Source organism: Globicephala melas, chromosome 11, assembly GCF_963455315.2.
Source record: "Globicephala melas chromosome 11, mGloMel1.2, whole genome shotgun sequence".
NCBI lineage: Eukaryota > Metazoa > Chordata > Mammalia > Artiodactyla > Delphinidae > Globicephala > Globicephala melas.
In genome coordinates, this window is record NC_083324.2 from 51523991 (window position 1) to 51541471 (window position 17481).

At 40.5% G+C, this 17481-nt stretch overlaps 1 protein-coding gene across 2 annotated transcripts in view; it reads left to right on the top strand.

Annotated features, from left to right (window-relative positions):
- The window catches only part of GLB1 (galactosidase beta 1), an 89605-nt gene that overhangs the window by 43108 nt on the left and 29016 nt on the right, over positions 1-17481 (top strand). Inside the window, exons 10-12 of one of the 2 annotated variants that reach the window (XM_060307444.1) lie at positions 13563-13630; positions 14481-14555; positions 17293-17382. In XM_060307444.1, coding sequence (XP_060163427.1) covers positions 13563-13630; positions 14481-14555; positions 17293-17382 — 233 coding nt within the window. The remainder of the gene's footprint in view (positions 1-13562; positions 13631-14480; positions 14556-17292; positions 17383-17481) is intronic. The other variant, XM_030830059.2, reaches the window with a different exon arrangement.

The window sequence follows — 17481 nt, forward strand, 5'->3', positions numbered from 1 at the left end:
CTCTTTGACCCTTCAGACGTTCAGAAGTGAGTTTTTAAATTATTAAACATAAATATTTTTCTAGTCTGTTGGTTTCTCACATATTTGCATTGTGGTTGGAGAATGTAGTGTGCATGATACCAATCCCTTGAAGTTTCTTGAACCTCTCGGTAGAGCCTGGCCTATACCAATATGAACAAATATACTGTGTATTCTCGAAAAGACTTCATGTTTTATAATTGTTGGCTATAATCTGTATATGTGTTCATTAGATTAAGCTTATTAATGGTTCTGCTGATATCTTTGATATCCTTCCTAAATTTTTTGGTCAGTTTATTGTATTAGTTATTGAGAGAGTTGTGTTTATGTATTTCTTCTTGTAGTTCTGTCAGTTTTTGAGGCCATGTTATTAGTATGTAGATTGAGAATTAGGTCTTTTAGTATCATTATATGGAAGTCATCTATCTCTGATAATGCTTTTTGCCTTAAAGTCTGTTTTGTCTGATACTAATACTACCTGCATTCTTTTGGTTAGTATTTATCTCGTATACCTTTCACAATGCTTTAATTTCAACCTTTTTATATCCTTTTTAGAAAAACACGTGTCCCGAAACAGACTCAACGGACGTAGAGAACAGACTTATGGTTGCCAAGGGGGAGGGAGGGATAGATTGGGAGTTTGAGATTAGCAGATGCAAACTGTTATATACAGAATGGATAAACAACAAGGTCCTGCTGTATAGCACGGGGAACTGTATTCAATATCCTGTGATAATCCATAATGGAAATGAATATAAAAAAGAATGTATATGTATAACTGAATCACTTTGCTGTACAGCAGAACTTAACACTACATTGTAAATCAACGTTACTTCAATTAAAAAAAAATTAAAAACATGTCCCTTGTAAACAGGATATAGCTGGATTTTTAAAAAATCTAGTTTGAACATTTTTGTCTTTTAACTGGTGCACTTGTTCATTGTCATTCATTATAATTCTTGATACACATCAGTTCATTTCAACCATCTTATAATAATCTATTTGTCCAGCTCTTCTGTTTTGTCTTCCCTTATTACTTTCTTTTGAACTGTTTATTTTTGTTTCCTTATTTCATCTCCCTCCCACCCTAGTTTGGATGTTATTCACTATATTTTTATTCTTTTAGTGGTTACCTATTGAAGTGTGAAATATGTACCCCCCGAAAAATACAACTCAGTATAGAACAATGTGAACCCCTGGAACCAACACACAGCCCCCCAGAAGCTCCCCTCATGCTCCTTCTGGTCATTGACCTCCCATTGACCCCTATCACCATAGGTTAGCTGTGCTTGTTCTTTTTTTGCGGTATGCGGGGCTCTCACTGTTGTGGCCTCTCCCGTTGCGGAGCACAGGCTCCTGACGCGCAGGCTCAGTGGCCATGGCTCACGGGCCCAGCCGCTCCGCGGCATGTGGGATCCTCCCAGACCGGGGCACGAACCCGTGTCCCCTGCATCGGCAGGCAGACTCCCAGCCACTGCGCCACCAGGGATGCCCAACGTTATTGGGTTTTTTTCTCTTTTATTAATACCAAACTGTTTTAATTGTTACCTTTACAATGTTTTATTATCTGGTAGGATTAGTCTTCCATCTTTAGTCTTTCAGTATTTCCCCGGCTATTCCTGCAAGTTTACTTTTCTATGTAAACTTCCATATTATTCTATCAATTTCAAAACAAAACAAAAACTCGAGATACCTGTTGATGTTTTAAGTTTATACATCAAATTAGGGGTGATATTTACAATATTGAGTCTTAGCTAAGAAAATGCCTTTCTATCTATTCAAGTCTTCTCTGATGTCCTTCTTGTTTTAAAGTTTTATTAAAATAGTCCCTGTCCATTTCTTAATATGTTTATTCCCAAATATTCTATGTTTCTAATACTAATATCATTATAAAAGGAGTCTTTTATTTTCTTGTGAGAAATATTATGATATATATTTGTCTTTAAAATATAACCTACTTAAAAAATGTTAAATATATAAAATAAAGTCACACACATCCATGTACCTGGTACCTAGATTTAACACAGGTTATTATGAAATCTTTGCTTCTGATTTTTTAAGAAAATAATACATCACAGATAAAGCTGGGTTTATTTCCTGTTTCTTCTCCTCCCTCCTCAGAGGGAGGAGGAGGAATAGTATTTATCTTTCACACACATTTTTGGGATTTTTTTACCACAAATGCATGCATCCACATACACTATATTTAATTTTTTTGTCTCTTTAAATTGTACATGAATATTCCATTGTACTTCCCTTTTTAAGTTACTGATTTCTTTGATTTTATTGTAGTGCCTGTGGACTTATTTCTTTTACAGTCTGTTGCCTCATCTCACAAACCACTTCAGGTTTGTTTATTTTTAAACAGATTTATTTAGATATAAATCACATACCATAGACTTCATCCATTTAAAGTACACAATTCAGTGGGTTTTGTATGTTAATTTTTTTAAATTGTGATAAAATATATATAACAAAATTTGTCATTTTAACCATTTTTAAGTGTACAATTCAGTGGCATTAATTACATTCATAATGTTGTGTAACCGTCGCCATTATCTATTTACAAAATCTTTTCATCCACCCAGACAGAAACGCTAACTATTATGCAATAACTCCCCATTTCCCCCTCCTTTCAGCCACCGGAAAGCGCTAGTCTACTTTCTGCCTCTGTGAATTTGCATATTGTAGATGTTTCACAAAAGTGGAACCATACAATATTTTCCTTTTGTGTCTGACTTATTTCACTTAGCATAATGTTTTCAAGGTTCATGTTATAGCATGTATCAGAAGTTCATTTCTTTTCATGGGTGAATAATACTTCATTGTATACATACAGACAGCCCTCCATATCTGTGGATCCCACATCCGCAGACTCAACCCACTACAGATTGAAAATATTTAAAAAAAAAAAAAATTACAGGAAGTTCCAAAAAGCAAAACTTGAGTCTGTTGCACGCGGGCAATTTTTCACATAACATTTACATTGTATTTACGACTATTTACATAGCATTTACACTGTATTAGGTATTATAAGTAATGCAGAGCTGATGTGAAATATATGAGAGAATGTGCACGGAACATATGCAGATGTACTCAAGTCCCTTGAGCTTCCTGGAATGTTGGTATCTGTGGGGGTCCTGAAATCAATACTCTGCAGATACAGAGGGATGACTTGTATACCACAGTTTGTTTATCCACCCCATTCATCTCTTGATGAACACTTGGGTTGTTTCCATCTTTTGGCTATTTTGAATGATACTACATTGAACATTGGGGCACAAGTATCTGTTCAAGTCCCTGCTTTCGATTCCTTTGGGTATATACCTCTCAGTGGTGTTGCTGGCAGGTTTATTTTTTTAATTTTTTTTATTTTTTGCGCTACGCCGGCCTCTCACTGTTGTGGCCTCTCCCGTTGCGGAGCACAGGCTCCGGACGCGCAGGCTCAGCGGCCGTGGCTCACGGGCCCAGCCGCTCCGCGGCATGTGGGATCTTCCCGGACCGGGGCACGAACCCGTGTCCCCTGCATCGGCAGGCGGACTCTCAACCACTGCGCCACCAGGGAAGCCCGTGGCAGGTTTATTTTTAGAATCATTTGCCTTCTGAAATAATGAGCTTTTCTATGCTTAACATAGAAAAACAATCCAAGTCAAATTTAAAAGCAGATAATGTGCTTTTCTTGCACAAAACATCATCTAATCTTTGGCCTCATCATAACCTCACGTTTTTATTCTCCCATATATTTAGCTACTTCTTTCTGCCCCCTCCCCCAACCCCTGCAACCCCTCACATCTTCTTGATCTTCCCTGGCTCTTAGGATTGATGGCTGTTAGAGTCTTTCACCATCACCCTCCATAGCCCTCTCTGCTGCTGTTCAAGGGCGCCTGCTCCACAATCCACCGGCCTGGACCATTCTGCTGTCACACTCTGGCCCTGAAACCAGGCAGGAGGACTGTGAACTTCAGTGTGGACTGGCTGGAACAGGGATTTGTACTTCCAACCTCAACTGGACCTTTAATTATCTGCACTTCTCTATTTACATCCTGGTCTCTTCTCCCCATCTAGTGGGAACCAGCACTGCCATGCTTTCTCCTTAACGTATAGGTGATGCTATCTCCTCCTTCACCAAGAACATTAATGCTGCTGAATACACCATGTGACATAGTCAGATATACATTTCAGAAAGGATACTGAGTGAGGCACCAAAAGCGAATGTATATTTAAATGAGTAAAAAAAAAAAATCATTACAAACTTACCGTTACCAGGGGATAAGTGAGGGGAGGGATAAATTGGGAGATTGGGATTGACATATACACACTACTGTATATAAAATAGGTAACTAATAAGAACCTGCTGTATGGCACAGGGAGCTCTACTCAATACTCTGTAATGGCCTATATGGGAAAAGAATCTAAAAAGAAAAAAGAGTGGATATATGTATATGTATAACTGATTCACTTTGCTGTACACCTGAAATTAACACAATATTAATCAACTATACCCCAACAAAAATTGTTTAAAAATCATTACAAGTTTTAAATTTTTTAAATTAAAATAATTGCAAACATCACAAAACTTAAGAACATATTTTGGCTTTATTAACTGAAACACCTCTGCCATCCTTCTTCCCTTATATTCTTTTGGCTGCATGCTGTTTTATTGTCTCTTCGGATGATAACAATGTTTGTAATCTTCTTCTCTAGAGAGACTGGCAATCTCTCTCAAATGTGACTGATTGAAATTTGTTTTTTAGTATTGATAGTTTAGAAAAACAGGAAAGCTTCACATTTTGTTACTGATAGCGTTATATGAATATTTAGGATTGTTATCTAAACTGGGGAGATCTCTCTCAATTCTTTCATGCGTGAGCTGTAATATTTGGAAGAAATTTCTGTAGACAGGTCCTGGCCCCATAACATTTTTTTTTTAACATCTTTATTGGAGTATAACTGCTTTACAATGGTGTGTTAGTTTCTGCTTTATAACAAAGTGAATCAGTTATACATATATATATATATCCCCATATCTCTTCCCTCTTGCATCTCCCTCCCTCCCACCCTCCCTATCCCACCCCTCTAGGTGGTCACAAAGCACCGAGCTGATCACCCTGTGCTATGCGGCTGCTTCCCACTAGCTATCTATTTTACATTTGGTAGTGTATATATGTCCATGCCACTCTCTCACTTTGTCCCATCTTACCCTTCCCCCTCCCCATGTCCTCAAGTCCATTCTCTAGTAGGTCTGCGTCTTTATTCCCGTCTTGCCCCTAGGTTCTTCATGACCATTTTTGTTTGTTTGTTTTTTAGATTCCATATATATGTGTTAGCATACGGTATTTGTTTTTCTCTTTCTAACTTACTTCACTCTGTATGACAGACTCTAGGTCCATCCACCTCACTACAAATAACTCAATTTCGTTTCTTTTTATGGCTGAGTAATATTCCATTGTATATATGTGCCACATCTTCTTTATCCATTCATCTGTCGATGGACACTTAGGTTGCTTCCATGACCTGGCTATGGTAAATAGAGCTGCAGTGAACATTGTGGTACATGACTCTTTTTGAATTATGGTTTTCTCAGGGTATATGCCCAGTAGTGGGATTGCTGGGTCGTATGGTAGTCCTATTTTTAGTTTTTGAAGGAACCTCCATACTGTTCTCCATAGTGGCTGTATCAATTTACATTCCCACCAACAGTGCAAGAGGGTTCCCTTTTCTCCACACTCTTTCCAGCATTTATTGTTTGTAGATTTTTTGATGATCTGGCCCCATAACATTTTAAACCCTGTTTCCCCTCCACAACCCACATATTTCTGGAGCTGGATGCCTTAGAGCACAATCATATTGCGAGTCAGCATAATCTGTTAGCAATAATTTACCTCCTCATAGGAGTGACAGTGAACCTTGTAAATATATTCTGTGCCCAAATTAAATAAATCCCCACCTCAGCTCTCCTTTGGTTGAATCTCAAAGATGCCTGTAGCCACTCTAAAGCCTCCTGACCCAAGAGGATGTTTAACACAGGAAAGCTGGAGCAGAAAGAGGCGAGGGTCTTAGCCTTTTGTGGTTAAATTGCATTACTTCTGCAAATTTTACAAAAACCTATGACCATGAGAACGCACTGCTAGGACCCTCCCTTGGGGCACTTCTGGATGCAGAAGATGAGTTCAGCAGCTGCTGCAGTAACCTAGGAGTTAGATGATGGCAGGGCCAACGGGGAGTGGAGAGGAAGCAGTTGATTTGAAAAATATTCAGGAGGTAAAACTGGTGGAATTTGGCAACTGGCTGAATGCCGGTGTGAGGAAGAATGAGGAGTCATTGATTTGTCCAGGTTACAACCTTGGTTGGATAGCTAGATTGGTATTGGGGTCAGCAGCTAACATTGAGGGTTGCAGAGAAGGCACAGGTGGGAAGGGGGAGGGAGAAGCAAGTTGAGCTCAGGATGCCTCTGAGGACATCCAGGTGGAGGTGTCTGTCTGGCAAGCACCTCACTTAAGAATGAGAAGCTCCAGGAAGAATCCGTTTGGCACGGATTCTGCACTCATTGTGGAGGTGGAGGCTGAAGTCCAGGAGAGGTTGAGATTGCACGCAGAAGCTGAGTGAGAAGGGCAGCGGGCCAAGCAAAAGACAAACCCAGAGGATCCCAAGCATTTAACCAGTGGCCACAGTAAAATGAACCCATGAAGGAGACAGAGTCTTCAGAAATTAATGTAATTCAGTAGCTTATGATACATTGCAGCTTAAGATGTGGTCATCTTTCCCCACTTCTCTTTTTTGATATTTCAGGTTTGGAAGAGAGAAATGAACGACTTTAAAAGTGAGCTCTTTCTTATGAGCCTTTGTAGATGTTCACTTCGATGGTTTGTTAGATGGTATTCAAAGTATTTGTCTGCATCGAGGAAAAGAAATGGGATCATAAATACTCCCATATATAGCTCTTCCTGCCTCTTTCCTTCACCAAAGACTTAAAAAGTCGAATGGGTCTCTTCTTTAGTTCATCTCAAGAGTAAGCTGGGTGGAGATGGACAGTCTCTTTCACTGACATGGACTCCCAGAGATGGGAATTTCCCAGCAGACTGCATAAGCTTGTGCTCAGCGGTGAAGACTCCAGGCAGCCCTTACACAGGACTCTTCAAGGCGTGACAAAGTTCGTGACATTTGCATTTTTAAATGTATTCTCTTTGGTGTGGGTAAAACTCAACCAAACGTGGTTAACACCTTGACCTCGAGGATGAAGCGTAATACTATAGGGTAGCGACCTCCTCCTTGGTAGCAATTCCTGAGAGGGGCAGTGGTGAGTTTATTTTTGTATGCTTTTGAATGAATTTCAGACCGATTTTTTAAAGAGTTTTGTTCCAATTCTTTATAGGGATTCCATCAAAGATGAGTCCAGCTGACTTTCTGAAGTTGGGTCATTCTGCAGAAATTAAGTTGTAGTTGAGGACCTTGATGACTGGAGGGGATCTCAGAATTCCATGAGGGTGGTAGTGAAGCTGGGCGGGGACTGGACATGAGAGAATGGCCATAGTGATTTTCAGTACCTCAGAAGCTTAATGAAGTTTGAAACTTGACCCAGGACCAGTCTACACTGGCTGATTGATAGTCCTTCTTGATTTATGGCTGGAATGACATTAGCTCAATGGGTAGACACAGCTGTCTCTTGATGATCCATGTTGCTGGTGGACACAGTGTTTACGTCTGATAATTAAGGATTTCGATGTGAATATTACTTAATGAATGTTAGTCTTTTTTAAAAAAATTTATTGAAGTATAGTTGATTTACAACGTTGTGTTAATTTCTGCTACAGCAGAAGTGGCTCGGTTATACATATATATATATATATTCTTTTTCATATTCTTTTCCATTACGGTTTATCACAAGATATTGAATATAGTTCCCTGTGCTATACAGTAGGACCTTGTTGTTTATCCTTCCTATATATAATAGTTTGCATCTGCTAATCCAAATAGATAGTCTTTTAAAGCGTCACCTGTACTCTTGTGGCATTAGTCTATTCATTTCCTACAGACCTGGCTTTTCTAGTCTGTCTTCCAGAGTGGTTTCTCTGAAATGCTGATCTGGTCAGGATGCCTTCCATGACTCTGCCCCTGTTTTCATCAAGCCTCATCTTTCAATTCTCCCCCTTTTTTTTTGGTACCACTTTAAAAATATTGAAGTGTGGTTAATTTACAATGTTGTGTCAGGTTCGGGGTGTACAGCAAAGTGATTCAGTACTTTTTCATTCTTTTTCAGATTCTTTTCCATTATAGGTTATTACAAGATATTGAATATAGTTCCCTGTGCTATTCAGTTCTCACTTTCTTATATGTGAGTCTCTAGCCTTAAAATGAAGGTACATAAAATTCTAGAATTTTACAGGAGGTGCAGTTTACAGCTCCTGGCCTCTGCACAAACTGGTCCCTCTGCCCTTATCCATCTGGAAAATGAGGACACATTTCTTTACCTTCTCTGGGGTTTGTCTTTGATTCATCTCTCTAAAGATTTAGTCACACTTTGTTTTCTGTCACCACATTATACTGTGGAAATCTTGAAGACACAACTTCTCCTAGTTTGCTAATATAACTTGTTTATACATTCTCACTCTGGACTAGGGGCTGTTATTATCCTTAGTACCAAGTGTAAAACCGGACACAAAGTACTTTCCTTTTTTTTGCCACGGCTTGTGGGATCTTAGTTCCCTGACCAGGGACTGAACCCGGGCCCTGGCAGTAAAAGCATGGAGTCCTAAACTCTGGCCAGGGAATTTCCCAAAGTACTTCCTAAGAGCTTGTTAGATGAATGAATGAAAACATTAGAGATCTTGGGAAAAGAAAAGTTGGTCACCATTGAATCTATTGGATTACACTGGGAAAAGAGCTGCTTCCCATGTTGAATTGGTCCATCTAAACAGGTAGGATAAGAAGCAGTATTTATGACTGCTCTTAAAACTATGATTAAAGTACAGATTACTATGGAGAAATAAAGGTTCAGAAGTATAATATTTTGGCATATTTGTCTATTTCTTTTCTGACATATTAATTAGTTGGACAGAAGATTAGAATTTTACTGTATGATAATCAATGAAAATTCACTATAATTTTTTTTTTAAAGACAGAAGATTGTGGCAAGTGGAATAGTCACATGGAGGCTTAATAATGAGAATATAATGAGCTCATACCACTGATTAAAAATTCAAGATCCAATTAGATAATTGGGCAAAAGACATAAACAAGTATAGACATTTGGTGAAAGCTTTGGCATACACTATATTAAGAATCATATAGGGCTTTCCCTGGTGGCGCAGTGGTTGGGGGTCCGCCTGCCGATGCAAGGGACACGGGTTCGTGCCCCGGTCTAGGAGGATCCCACATGCCGCGGAGCGGCTGGGCCCGTGAGCCATGGCCTCTGAGCCTGCGTGTCTGGAGCCTGTGCTCCACAACGGGAGAGGCCACAACAATGAGAGGCCCGCGTACCGCAAAAAAAAAAAAAAAGAATCATATAAAATGCTTATATCATTTGACCTAATGACCCCTCACTTGGAACTTTATTAAAAAACATTCTGAACATGGAAAATGCTATAGACATGAAGTTGTTCATTGCAATATTATTTATAACATCAAAAATTGGAAATAATTCAACTCCTAATATTGAAAGGTTATGGTTATGTAAACCATACATAACCATAGGTAAATTCTGTCATATTCGTTTGACTGTAATATGCAAGTAAATAAAATTATTGTTACTATTTGGTCATGTCAAAAGTGCTTTGGGGGCTTCCCTGGTGGCGCTGTGGTTGAGAGTCCTCCTGCCGATGCAGAGGACACGGGTTCATGTCCCGGTCCGGGAAGATCCCACGTGCCGCGGGGCGGCTAGGCCCGTGAGCCATGGCCGCTGAGTCTGCGCGTCCGGAGCCTGTGCTCCGCAACGGGAGAGGCCACAACAGCGAGAGGCCCGCGTACCGCCAAAAAAAAAAAAAAAGTGCTTTTGGTAAGTGGCAGTAGCAAATTACAAAATTACGTCCTATCTTTATGTGTGCTTAAGTGGGGAGGGGGTGTAGGAGGAAAACTAGAAGAGGGAAGGTTTTGTGGGATTTTTTGGTTTTGGAATTATGGGGTAAGACACTTTCTACTCTATTATTGTTCAGCAAAAAAGGAGTCAAGATGGAGCTGTAGAAACAACACTAGACTTGGAGTCAAAGTCCCAGCTCCCTCCCTTGCCCTCTTTAAAATCTTGAGCAAGTTCCTCAGTCTCAGCTCTAAAAAGGAAATATAATAACTAGCCATGAAGGTCTTTGTGAGTAGTAAATAAGATGAGAGAACTGGCTGAATGTAGGTTGAATAAAGGTGTCTGTGCGGTGACTCTTTCTTCCAATGTGGTAGAGGGATTGCAGTCCTGGCTCAGGAGTTAGATGTGCCATGGTCACTCCCATGTGCAGTGAATAGGGGACCTCAGAAAACGAATTGTACAGCTGTCAGGTCTCCTCTGTGGATTTGTATTTACTTATTTTACTGACCAGAATGGGGGTGGGGGGGAATGGAGTGGGTCAGCTTACAAAGAAGAAAGAATATGGTCTAGACTTCAGGGAAAGCTGGGAAGAGAGATCTTACATCTTACTCTAAGATTAGCAGTAACTCTGGCCTCACATTCGTGTTACTATGAGTCATGAAGATCATTTTTAATATGATCTTTCAAAAAATTTTTCACAGAAATATAGACTCATAGAATATTAGAACTACAAAGGGTTCCCAGTTCAAGATGGCTGTCTGTCTACATATTTGTCTCTTCTCCCTTCCAAAATGATAAAAAAGGATTTTTTTTTTTTTCTGATGAAGCCAACAAGAGGGGAGCTGTCCATGCATGAGAGATTTCAGCGGATTTCTGGGAAACAAAAATAGGTGGAGCAATGGTGACTGAAGAAGTAGGATGAGAAAATCTAGGTTCCCAGTGATGATGGAAAGGGAGTTGGTTATAGGAACAGGGAACAGGGAGAGATCGGCCCTAAAGAACCCTGGAGAGCCAGGGCCCTGGAAATGCAGGCATGGAAATGAAAAGGATGAAAATGAAAGCTGAAAATGGGACGGCTGATGAAACTCTACATAGTTCCTGTCATGTCCTTCATTTCTTCACCCCACTTTGAAATAGACTATCCATCAGGGAAGCATCTTTCTATCAGTTAGAAAATCAGAGGATTTTTTTTTTTGAAAAAAAAAAAAAAAAAAACAGCCCCAGAGCAAAGACCCCATATATTATGTCTGACTCCCTGCCAAGTCACCCTAAAACAAAGCTCCCAACTGCACAAGCCTGGCTCCTGTACCCAGAGCAAGACTGGCAGAGAGAAGCTGAGTGTGCAAATGCTAGCGCATTCATCTGCATTACCGTTAAATATGAATAGACAACGAAGGATGATGGCCAGACGTTTGAGCACATCCGTAAAACCTGCAAAGGGAAAGAGAAAGACCAAGATGAAATAAACAGAAAAATAACCCTAAAGGCAACAGAGAATTCAGGAGACAGGAGAGATCTTAAACAAAACAAAGCAAACTTTCTCAAATTTATATCCTTTAGAGAGATTTGAGAAGATATTGCATCCATAAAATAAGAACAGGATACTTGGATAAAGGAGACCAAGAAAAAGTTATTGGAAATTAAAAATGATATCCTAGAAATTAGAACCAGAAGACAGAGATGGAAACAAGAGAGAATATATGAGACATACAGAGGAAGAATCTAGGATGTGCAGGTTACTTACAAGGAAGGGGAAAAAAATGGAGAAAAAGAAAACATCAAAGAAACAGTACAGAATTTTTTTCCAAAACAGAAAAGGATATCTGAGTTGCCTAGCATAATGAATGTAAAAAATATATGTATCCAGACACATCCTTATAAAAATGTAAGACATCGAGGATAAACAGCCTACAAGCTTCTAGAGAGAAAAAGCTGGTCACCTTTCTCAGGAATGAGCCTGGCATGAGCCACAGCAGGTGAGGACACAGAACAGTACCCTTGTCATTCTAAGGGAAAATGATTTTCAATATAGAATTCTATACTCATCCAAATTATTAATTAAATGTGACATATTCAGACATTGCAAAGATTCAGGAAGTTTACCTCCCATGTACCAGTCCTTAGGAAGTTACTTGAGATTTCTCTAGTGAAATGAGGAAGTCATGAGAGTCTAGAAACAGGAGGGAAAAGCCAGAAGAATAATGAGGGTGAATCCTGGACTCTCAGGGAATTTGCTGGTGGTCCAGTGGTTAGGACTCGGCGCTTTCACTGCTGTGGGCCCAGGTTCAATCCCTGGTCAGGGAATCAAGATACCACAAGCCATGCGGCGGGACAATAAATAAATAAATAAAATATAAAAGTTTAAAAAAAATCCTTGACTGTCAAGCCTTGGAGCAGGAAGACTGAGGGTTCCAGTAGGAAGTTTTCTAGGGGGGGAAAAGAGTGGTGGGAGAAACTTGATACCATCTCTGGAAATTTGGAACAACCTAAAGAGGTGTTAACCTAACGGCAGACAAGAAAAAAGAAAGCAATTAGAAACCCCAGGGAAAAGAAGACAAAAAAATCATCTACAAGGAGAGAGAACATGCCATCCCAGTACATATCCGCCACTTAGCTGTGCAGAGAGCAATATTTATATAATTGTAATAATGTGAGCATTGGTGATTTTTTTTTTTTTTGGCTGTGTTGGGTCTTCGTTGCTACATGCAGGCTTTCTTTTTAGTTGCAGCGAGTGGGGGCTACTCTTTGTTGTGGTGCACAGGCCTCTCATTAAGGTGGCTTCTCTTGTTTCAGAGCACAGGCTCTAGGTGCGAGGGCTTCAGTAGTTGTGGCCCATGGGCTCAGTAGTTGTGGCTCGCGGGCTCTAGAGCACAGGCTCAGTAGTTGTGGCACATGAGCTTAGTTGCTCCGCGGCATGTGGGATCTTCCTGGACCAGGGCTTGAACCCGTGTCCCCTGCATTGGCAGGCGGATTCTTAACACTGCACCGCCAGGGAAGCCCTGATTTTTAATTTAGAGTCAATGTACACTTGAAGGGAGGACTTATGGCTATAGACTAGACCTTTAACCTTGACAATGTAAAAAGTAAAGTTGATGGTTTGGAGGTGGGAGTGGAGAGGAGAGCTCAGCAAAGCGTGCAAATAGCCTTATCTTTAAATGTGTGGACACAAGGAATGTCTTAGTTGGTTAGAACTGAGATATAAGTATATGATATTATTTAAAGCTACAAATTTAACCAGTAGAGAAAGTGAAAATGGTATAACCACATTGGTAAGAAAGGGAGATACCCAGAAGAGTACAGCTGAGCTAAATCCCATGTATTAAAGAAATCAATAATCATGCTTTAAATTGATTGAACAAGAAATAGCAGATGAGTATATTATTTAGAGACTAAAAGAAGCAAAAAATTGGAAGAATTAAATGATTTTAAAATGGTTTCCTCTGAAGAACAGAACTAAGAGAATAGTGAGTCAGGAGACTATTGCTTTTTACTATAGCAGTGTTTTATCCTCTTCTTTTTTATTACTTTTAAAAAGGGAAGCAGAGAGAGCAAGAGAGAAGAAGGAAGGAAGGAAAGAAGGGAGAAAGGAGGAAAGAAAGAACTGTAAGGATCCTGACAGATCATAATACAACCTACTGGGAGATTCCAGATGGACATAGACGTTTTTAAGACCTGGGAATTACACCCATACCTTCTGATGTTAATATAAATTGTGTGTGTGACTCTGTGTGTGTACATATTTAATATTTTATTTAGAAAATAAAATATTTTTATTTTCTAAATTTTTTATTGAAAAATAATTTCAAGCTTACAGAAAAGTTTCAAGACTAAGAATATTACAAAGAACACTTGTATATTCCACACCCAGATTCACCCCTGTCAACATTTCACTCTATTTGCGTCTTCATTTGCCCCTCGCCAAGCCCGTGTGTTCCCTAAACCTCTGGAGGGTTGCAGACATCCGGACCCTTTACACCTAAATACTTGAGTGTGTATTTTGTAAGAATAGGCAGGAATATGCTCTTATATAACCACAGCAAATTTAACATTGGCACAAAACTTTAATCTACCAATGAGATTTAATCTGCAAATACCATCTTTTCCTACTGTAAACTCCCTCCCTTCAGAGTCCGTTTTACCATGTACCTTTTTCCTTTTCTCCTCCACTTCAATCTTCTGCTGTCACCTATATTCTCTCTACTTGTTTTTGCTTTCGGTTTGAAGTCTTTTGTTCTATAATTATTTGAATGATTCCTGGAGCTTAAAGAACGGACAAAGATATACACTTAGATTCTGTTTTGGGGAGAGTTTTTGGTTCCTTTGCCTTTCCAAAAATCACTGGCACTGTTGTTTGACTCTTTGACCCTCCTTTTGAAACATGAATTGTATAGATATGTTTCTGAGAGTTTAACAGCTGTTTTTCTTTTCTGTCTTTTTCCACTCTGGTTTATAGTTTGAAAAAGTACCGGAAGGCCCTATCCCTCCATCCACACCGAAGTTTGCGTATGGAAAAGTTGGTCTGAAAAAGGTAAGGAAAAACAAAATGACAGAAACATTGAGAGTGAGGAAGTGGAATTCAGCAATCGTGAGTGAAAGTGTTATGCTGGGGAATCGGTTCGTTATTTTTCTGTGAACTTGTTTTCTGTGAGACTGATGGGGTGGATGATGTTTCTGGGAAAACAGGGACACGGGAGGTGAGAGACTCTGTGTGCATGTTGACAGGGTGAGCACATGGGGCACGAGCGGGCATTCTTAGATCATTTTGGTTCCATTATCCATGTCAAAAGCAGTACTAGGAGCCCTTGTGGGAATAACGTGCACCTTATTGTTATGGCTGGTGATGTTCTTTTCTATAATTCACCTTTCTCAAAGGGGGTTCTCAAAAGGCACAGGCATTAACCCTCAATTATACACTCCCCTCCATCTCAAAATTATGTCCTCGTGGCTTGTGGCTTATATGGTAATTGGGACATCAGGGGGGAAAGCTAGAAATGAATCATAAATATGAGTGAAGACCATTTTATTCTAGGGAAAGAGACAAAGAAGCGAGGTTTCATTTGATAGGAGTGACGTAGCCCAAATCAATTTGTTTTGACCATCTGTGTCTTCAGGTTTTCCCCTCTGATAATCCCTAACTCCTACATGGGTTAACTCACAAGGAAAAAAAAGTTACATATTTCTTAAGAATCTTGATAATTCTAAAATAGCATCATAAGTTTTTATCTTTAAGCAAAATACCAAACATGATTGTATAATTTTTCCATTCATGAAGCCCTTTGATGTATCATTGGTTGGTTGAGCTCTTGTAACATTTTCCACCTAGTGTCGGATAGGTGTGTTATGATCTACAAAGAATGTGGTCTCTCTGCCTGATAGGAATCTTGCTTTAGATTAACCAAACTTTAATCACACTTGTAAAGGGAGTATCTTCTACTTCTTCATTGCTACTACTACTTAAGGAAAGGGTTGGTTTGAGTCTTTTTAAAAATTTTTTTAATTTTTGGCTGTGCTGGGTCTTCATTGATGCGCGTGAGCTTTCTCTAGTTGTGGCGAGCAGGGGCTACTCTTCGTTGCGGAGCATGACCTTCTCATTGTGGTGGCTTCTTTTGTTGCGGAGCACGGGCTCTAGGGTGCATGGGCTTCAGTAGTTGTGGCGCATGGGCTTAGTTGCTCTGCGGCATGTGGGATCTTCCCGGACCAGGGATCAGACCTGTGTCCCCTGCATTAGCAGGCGATTCTTTTTTTTTTTTTTGAGGTACGCGGGCCTCTCACTGTTGTGGCCTCTCCCGTTGCAGAGCACAGGCTCCGGACGCGCAGGCTCAGCGGCCATGGCTCACGGGCCTAACCGCTCTGCAGCACGTGGGATCTTCCCAGACTGGGGCACGAACCCGTGTCCCCTGCATCGGCAGGTGGACTCTCAACCACTGCGCCACCAGGGAAGCCCGTGGCAGGTGATTCTTAACCACTGTGCCACCAGGGAAGTCCCAGTTTATGTCTTTACAGAGCTGTGAAAATTTTATTTTTATGCAACAGAAAATAACTGCAAATGTTTCAAACAACAACATTGCTAAAACATAGCTACCTTAGTACCAGAGCACATTTTATTTACCAGGAAGGAAAATTGTGAGACCAGAAACTAAATATATACAATTGAAGATAGCAAATCGGCATATAACTAAATGAAGTTTAAGTAGAACATAGTTATATAGGATAAAAGCTTTCACCATGAGTTGAGTTCCTTTAGTTGTCCAAGTGGGAGAGCACCCACTCAGCTGAATTGATGGATTCCTGACGAGGCCTTCCCTGGTGGCGCAGTGGTTGAGAGTCCGCCTGTCGATGCAGGGGACGTGGGTTCGTGCCCCGGTCTGGGAAGATCCCACATGCTGCGGAGCGGCTGGGTCCTTGAGCCACGGCCGCTGAGCCTGCACGTCAAGAGCCTGTGCTCCGCGACGGGAGAGGCCACAACAGTGAGAGGCCTGCGTACCGCAAAAAAAAAAAAAAAATTCCTGACCAGTATCGTATTAGGGAAAGCCCTGGGTTTGGAGCCAAACCTAACTGCAAATCCTGTCTGCGCCTTGATTCAAGTGAGCTGCTCTGAGCCCCATTTCTTCTTTACTAAAAGGGGACCATAATGCCTGCTTTTCCCGGTGTTGTGAGGATTCAGTGAGGTATGCGGGTAAAGTGATGTCTCTCCCTTGGAGTTTGGTGAGGCAGCCAGAGCTTATAGCCATTATCATTGTTGTTATTGCATCAGAATAAACACCATGAGCTGCAAGAATACACAATCATAAGTATGAATTGAGTGTCTACCTTGTGCTGGCATTGGAGGTAAGCTCAGTACAGACCCTGCCCTTAAGGAGCTGACGGTCAGCAAGGACAGCAGTGGTAAAAACAACTGGAAAGTGATACAGGCGTGGGAAACATGCTGCAGACCAATTCAGAGGAGGGCACAGTCGGAGCTACTTCATTGGGAGTGGTGGGAAGGCTTTACGGAGCTTTGGTTTTCATGCATTTTAAGGGCCTTTCATATACAGGAGGTTGTGTTTGCAGATAGGTATGTTTGAAACCATTTTTAAGTTTATCATCTGTTAATTTTCATCCAGAGTTAAGGAATAGATGGAATTGATTGAAGGTGACTGGGGGACAGCACTAAGTAGAATTTGAACCATTTCAATTTATTTAGGGGTTGGTCGATGACGTTATTCTCTACTGTGATTACCAGGGAGGGGTGACAGTGAGTGAATGCCGCTTTTGTTTCTTTTCAGTTAAAGACAGTGGAGGAAGCTCTCGACATTCTGTGTCCCTCTGGACCCGTAAAAAGCGTTTATCCCTTGACATTTATCCAGGTGAAACAGGTAGGCCTTCAAAGGTAATGCTTCACCTTTTTTCTACTTGCAAAAATGTGCTTTCTGCACTGCCTGTTCTGAACACAGAGACCAAAACGGTAAGTAGAT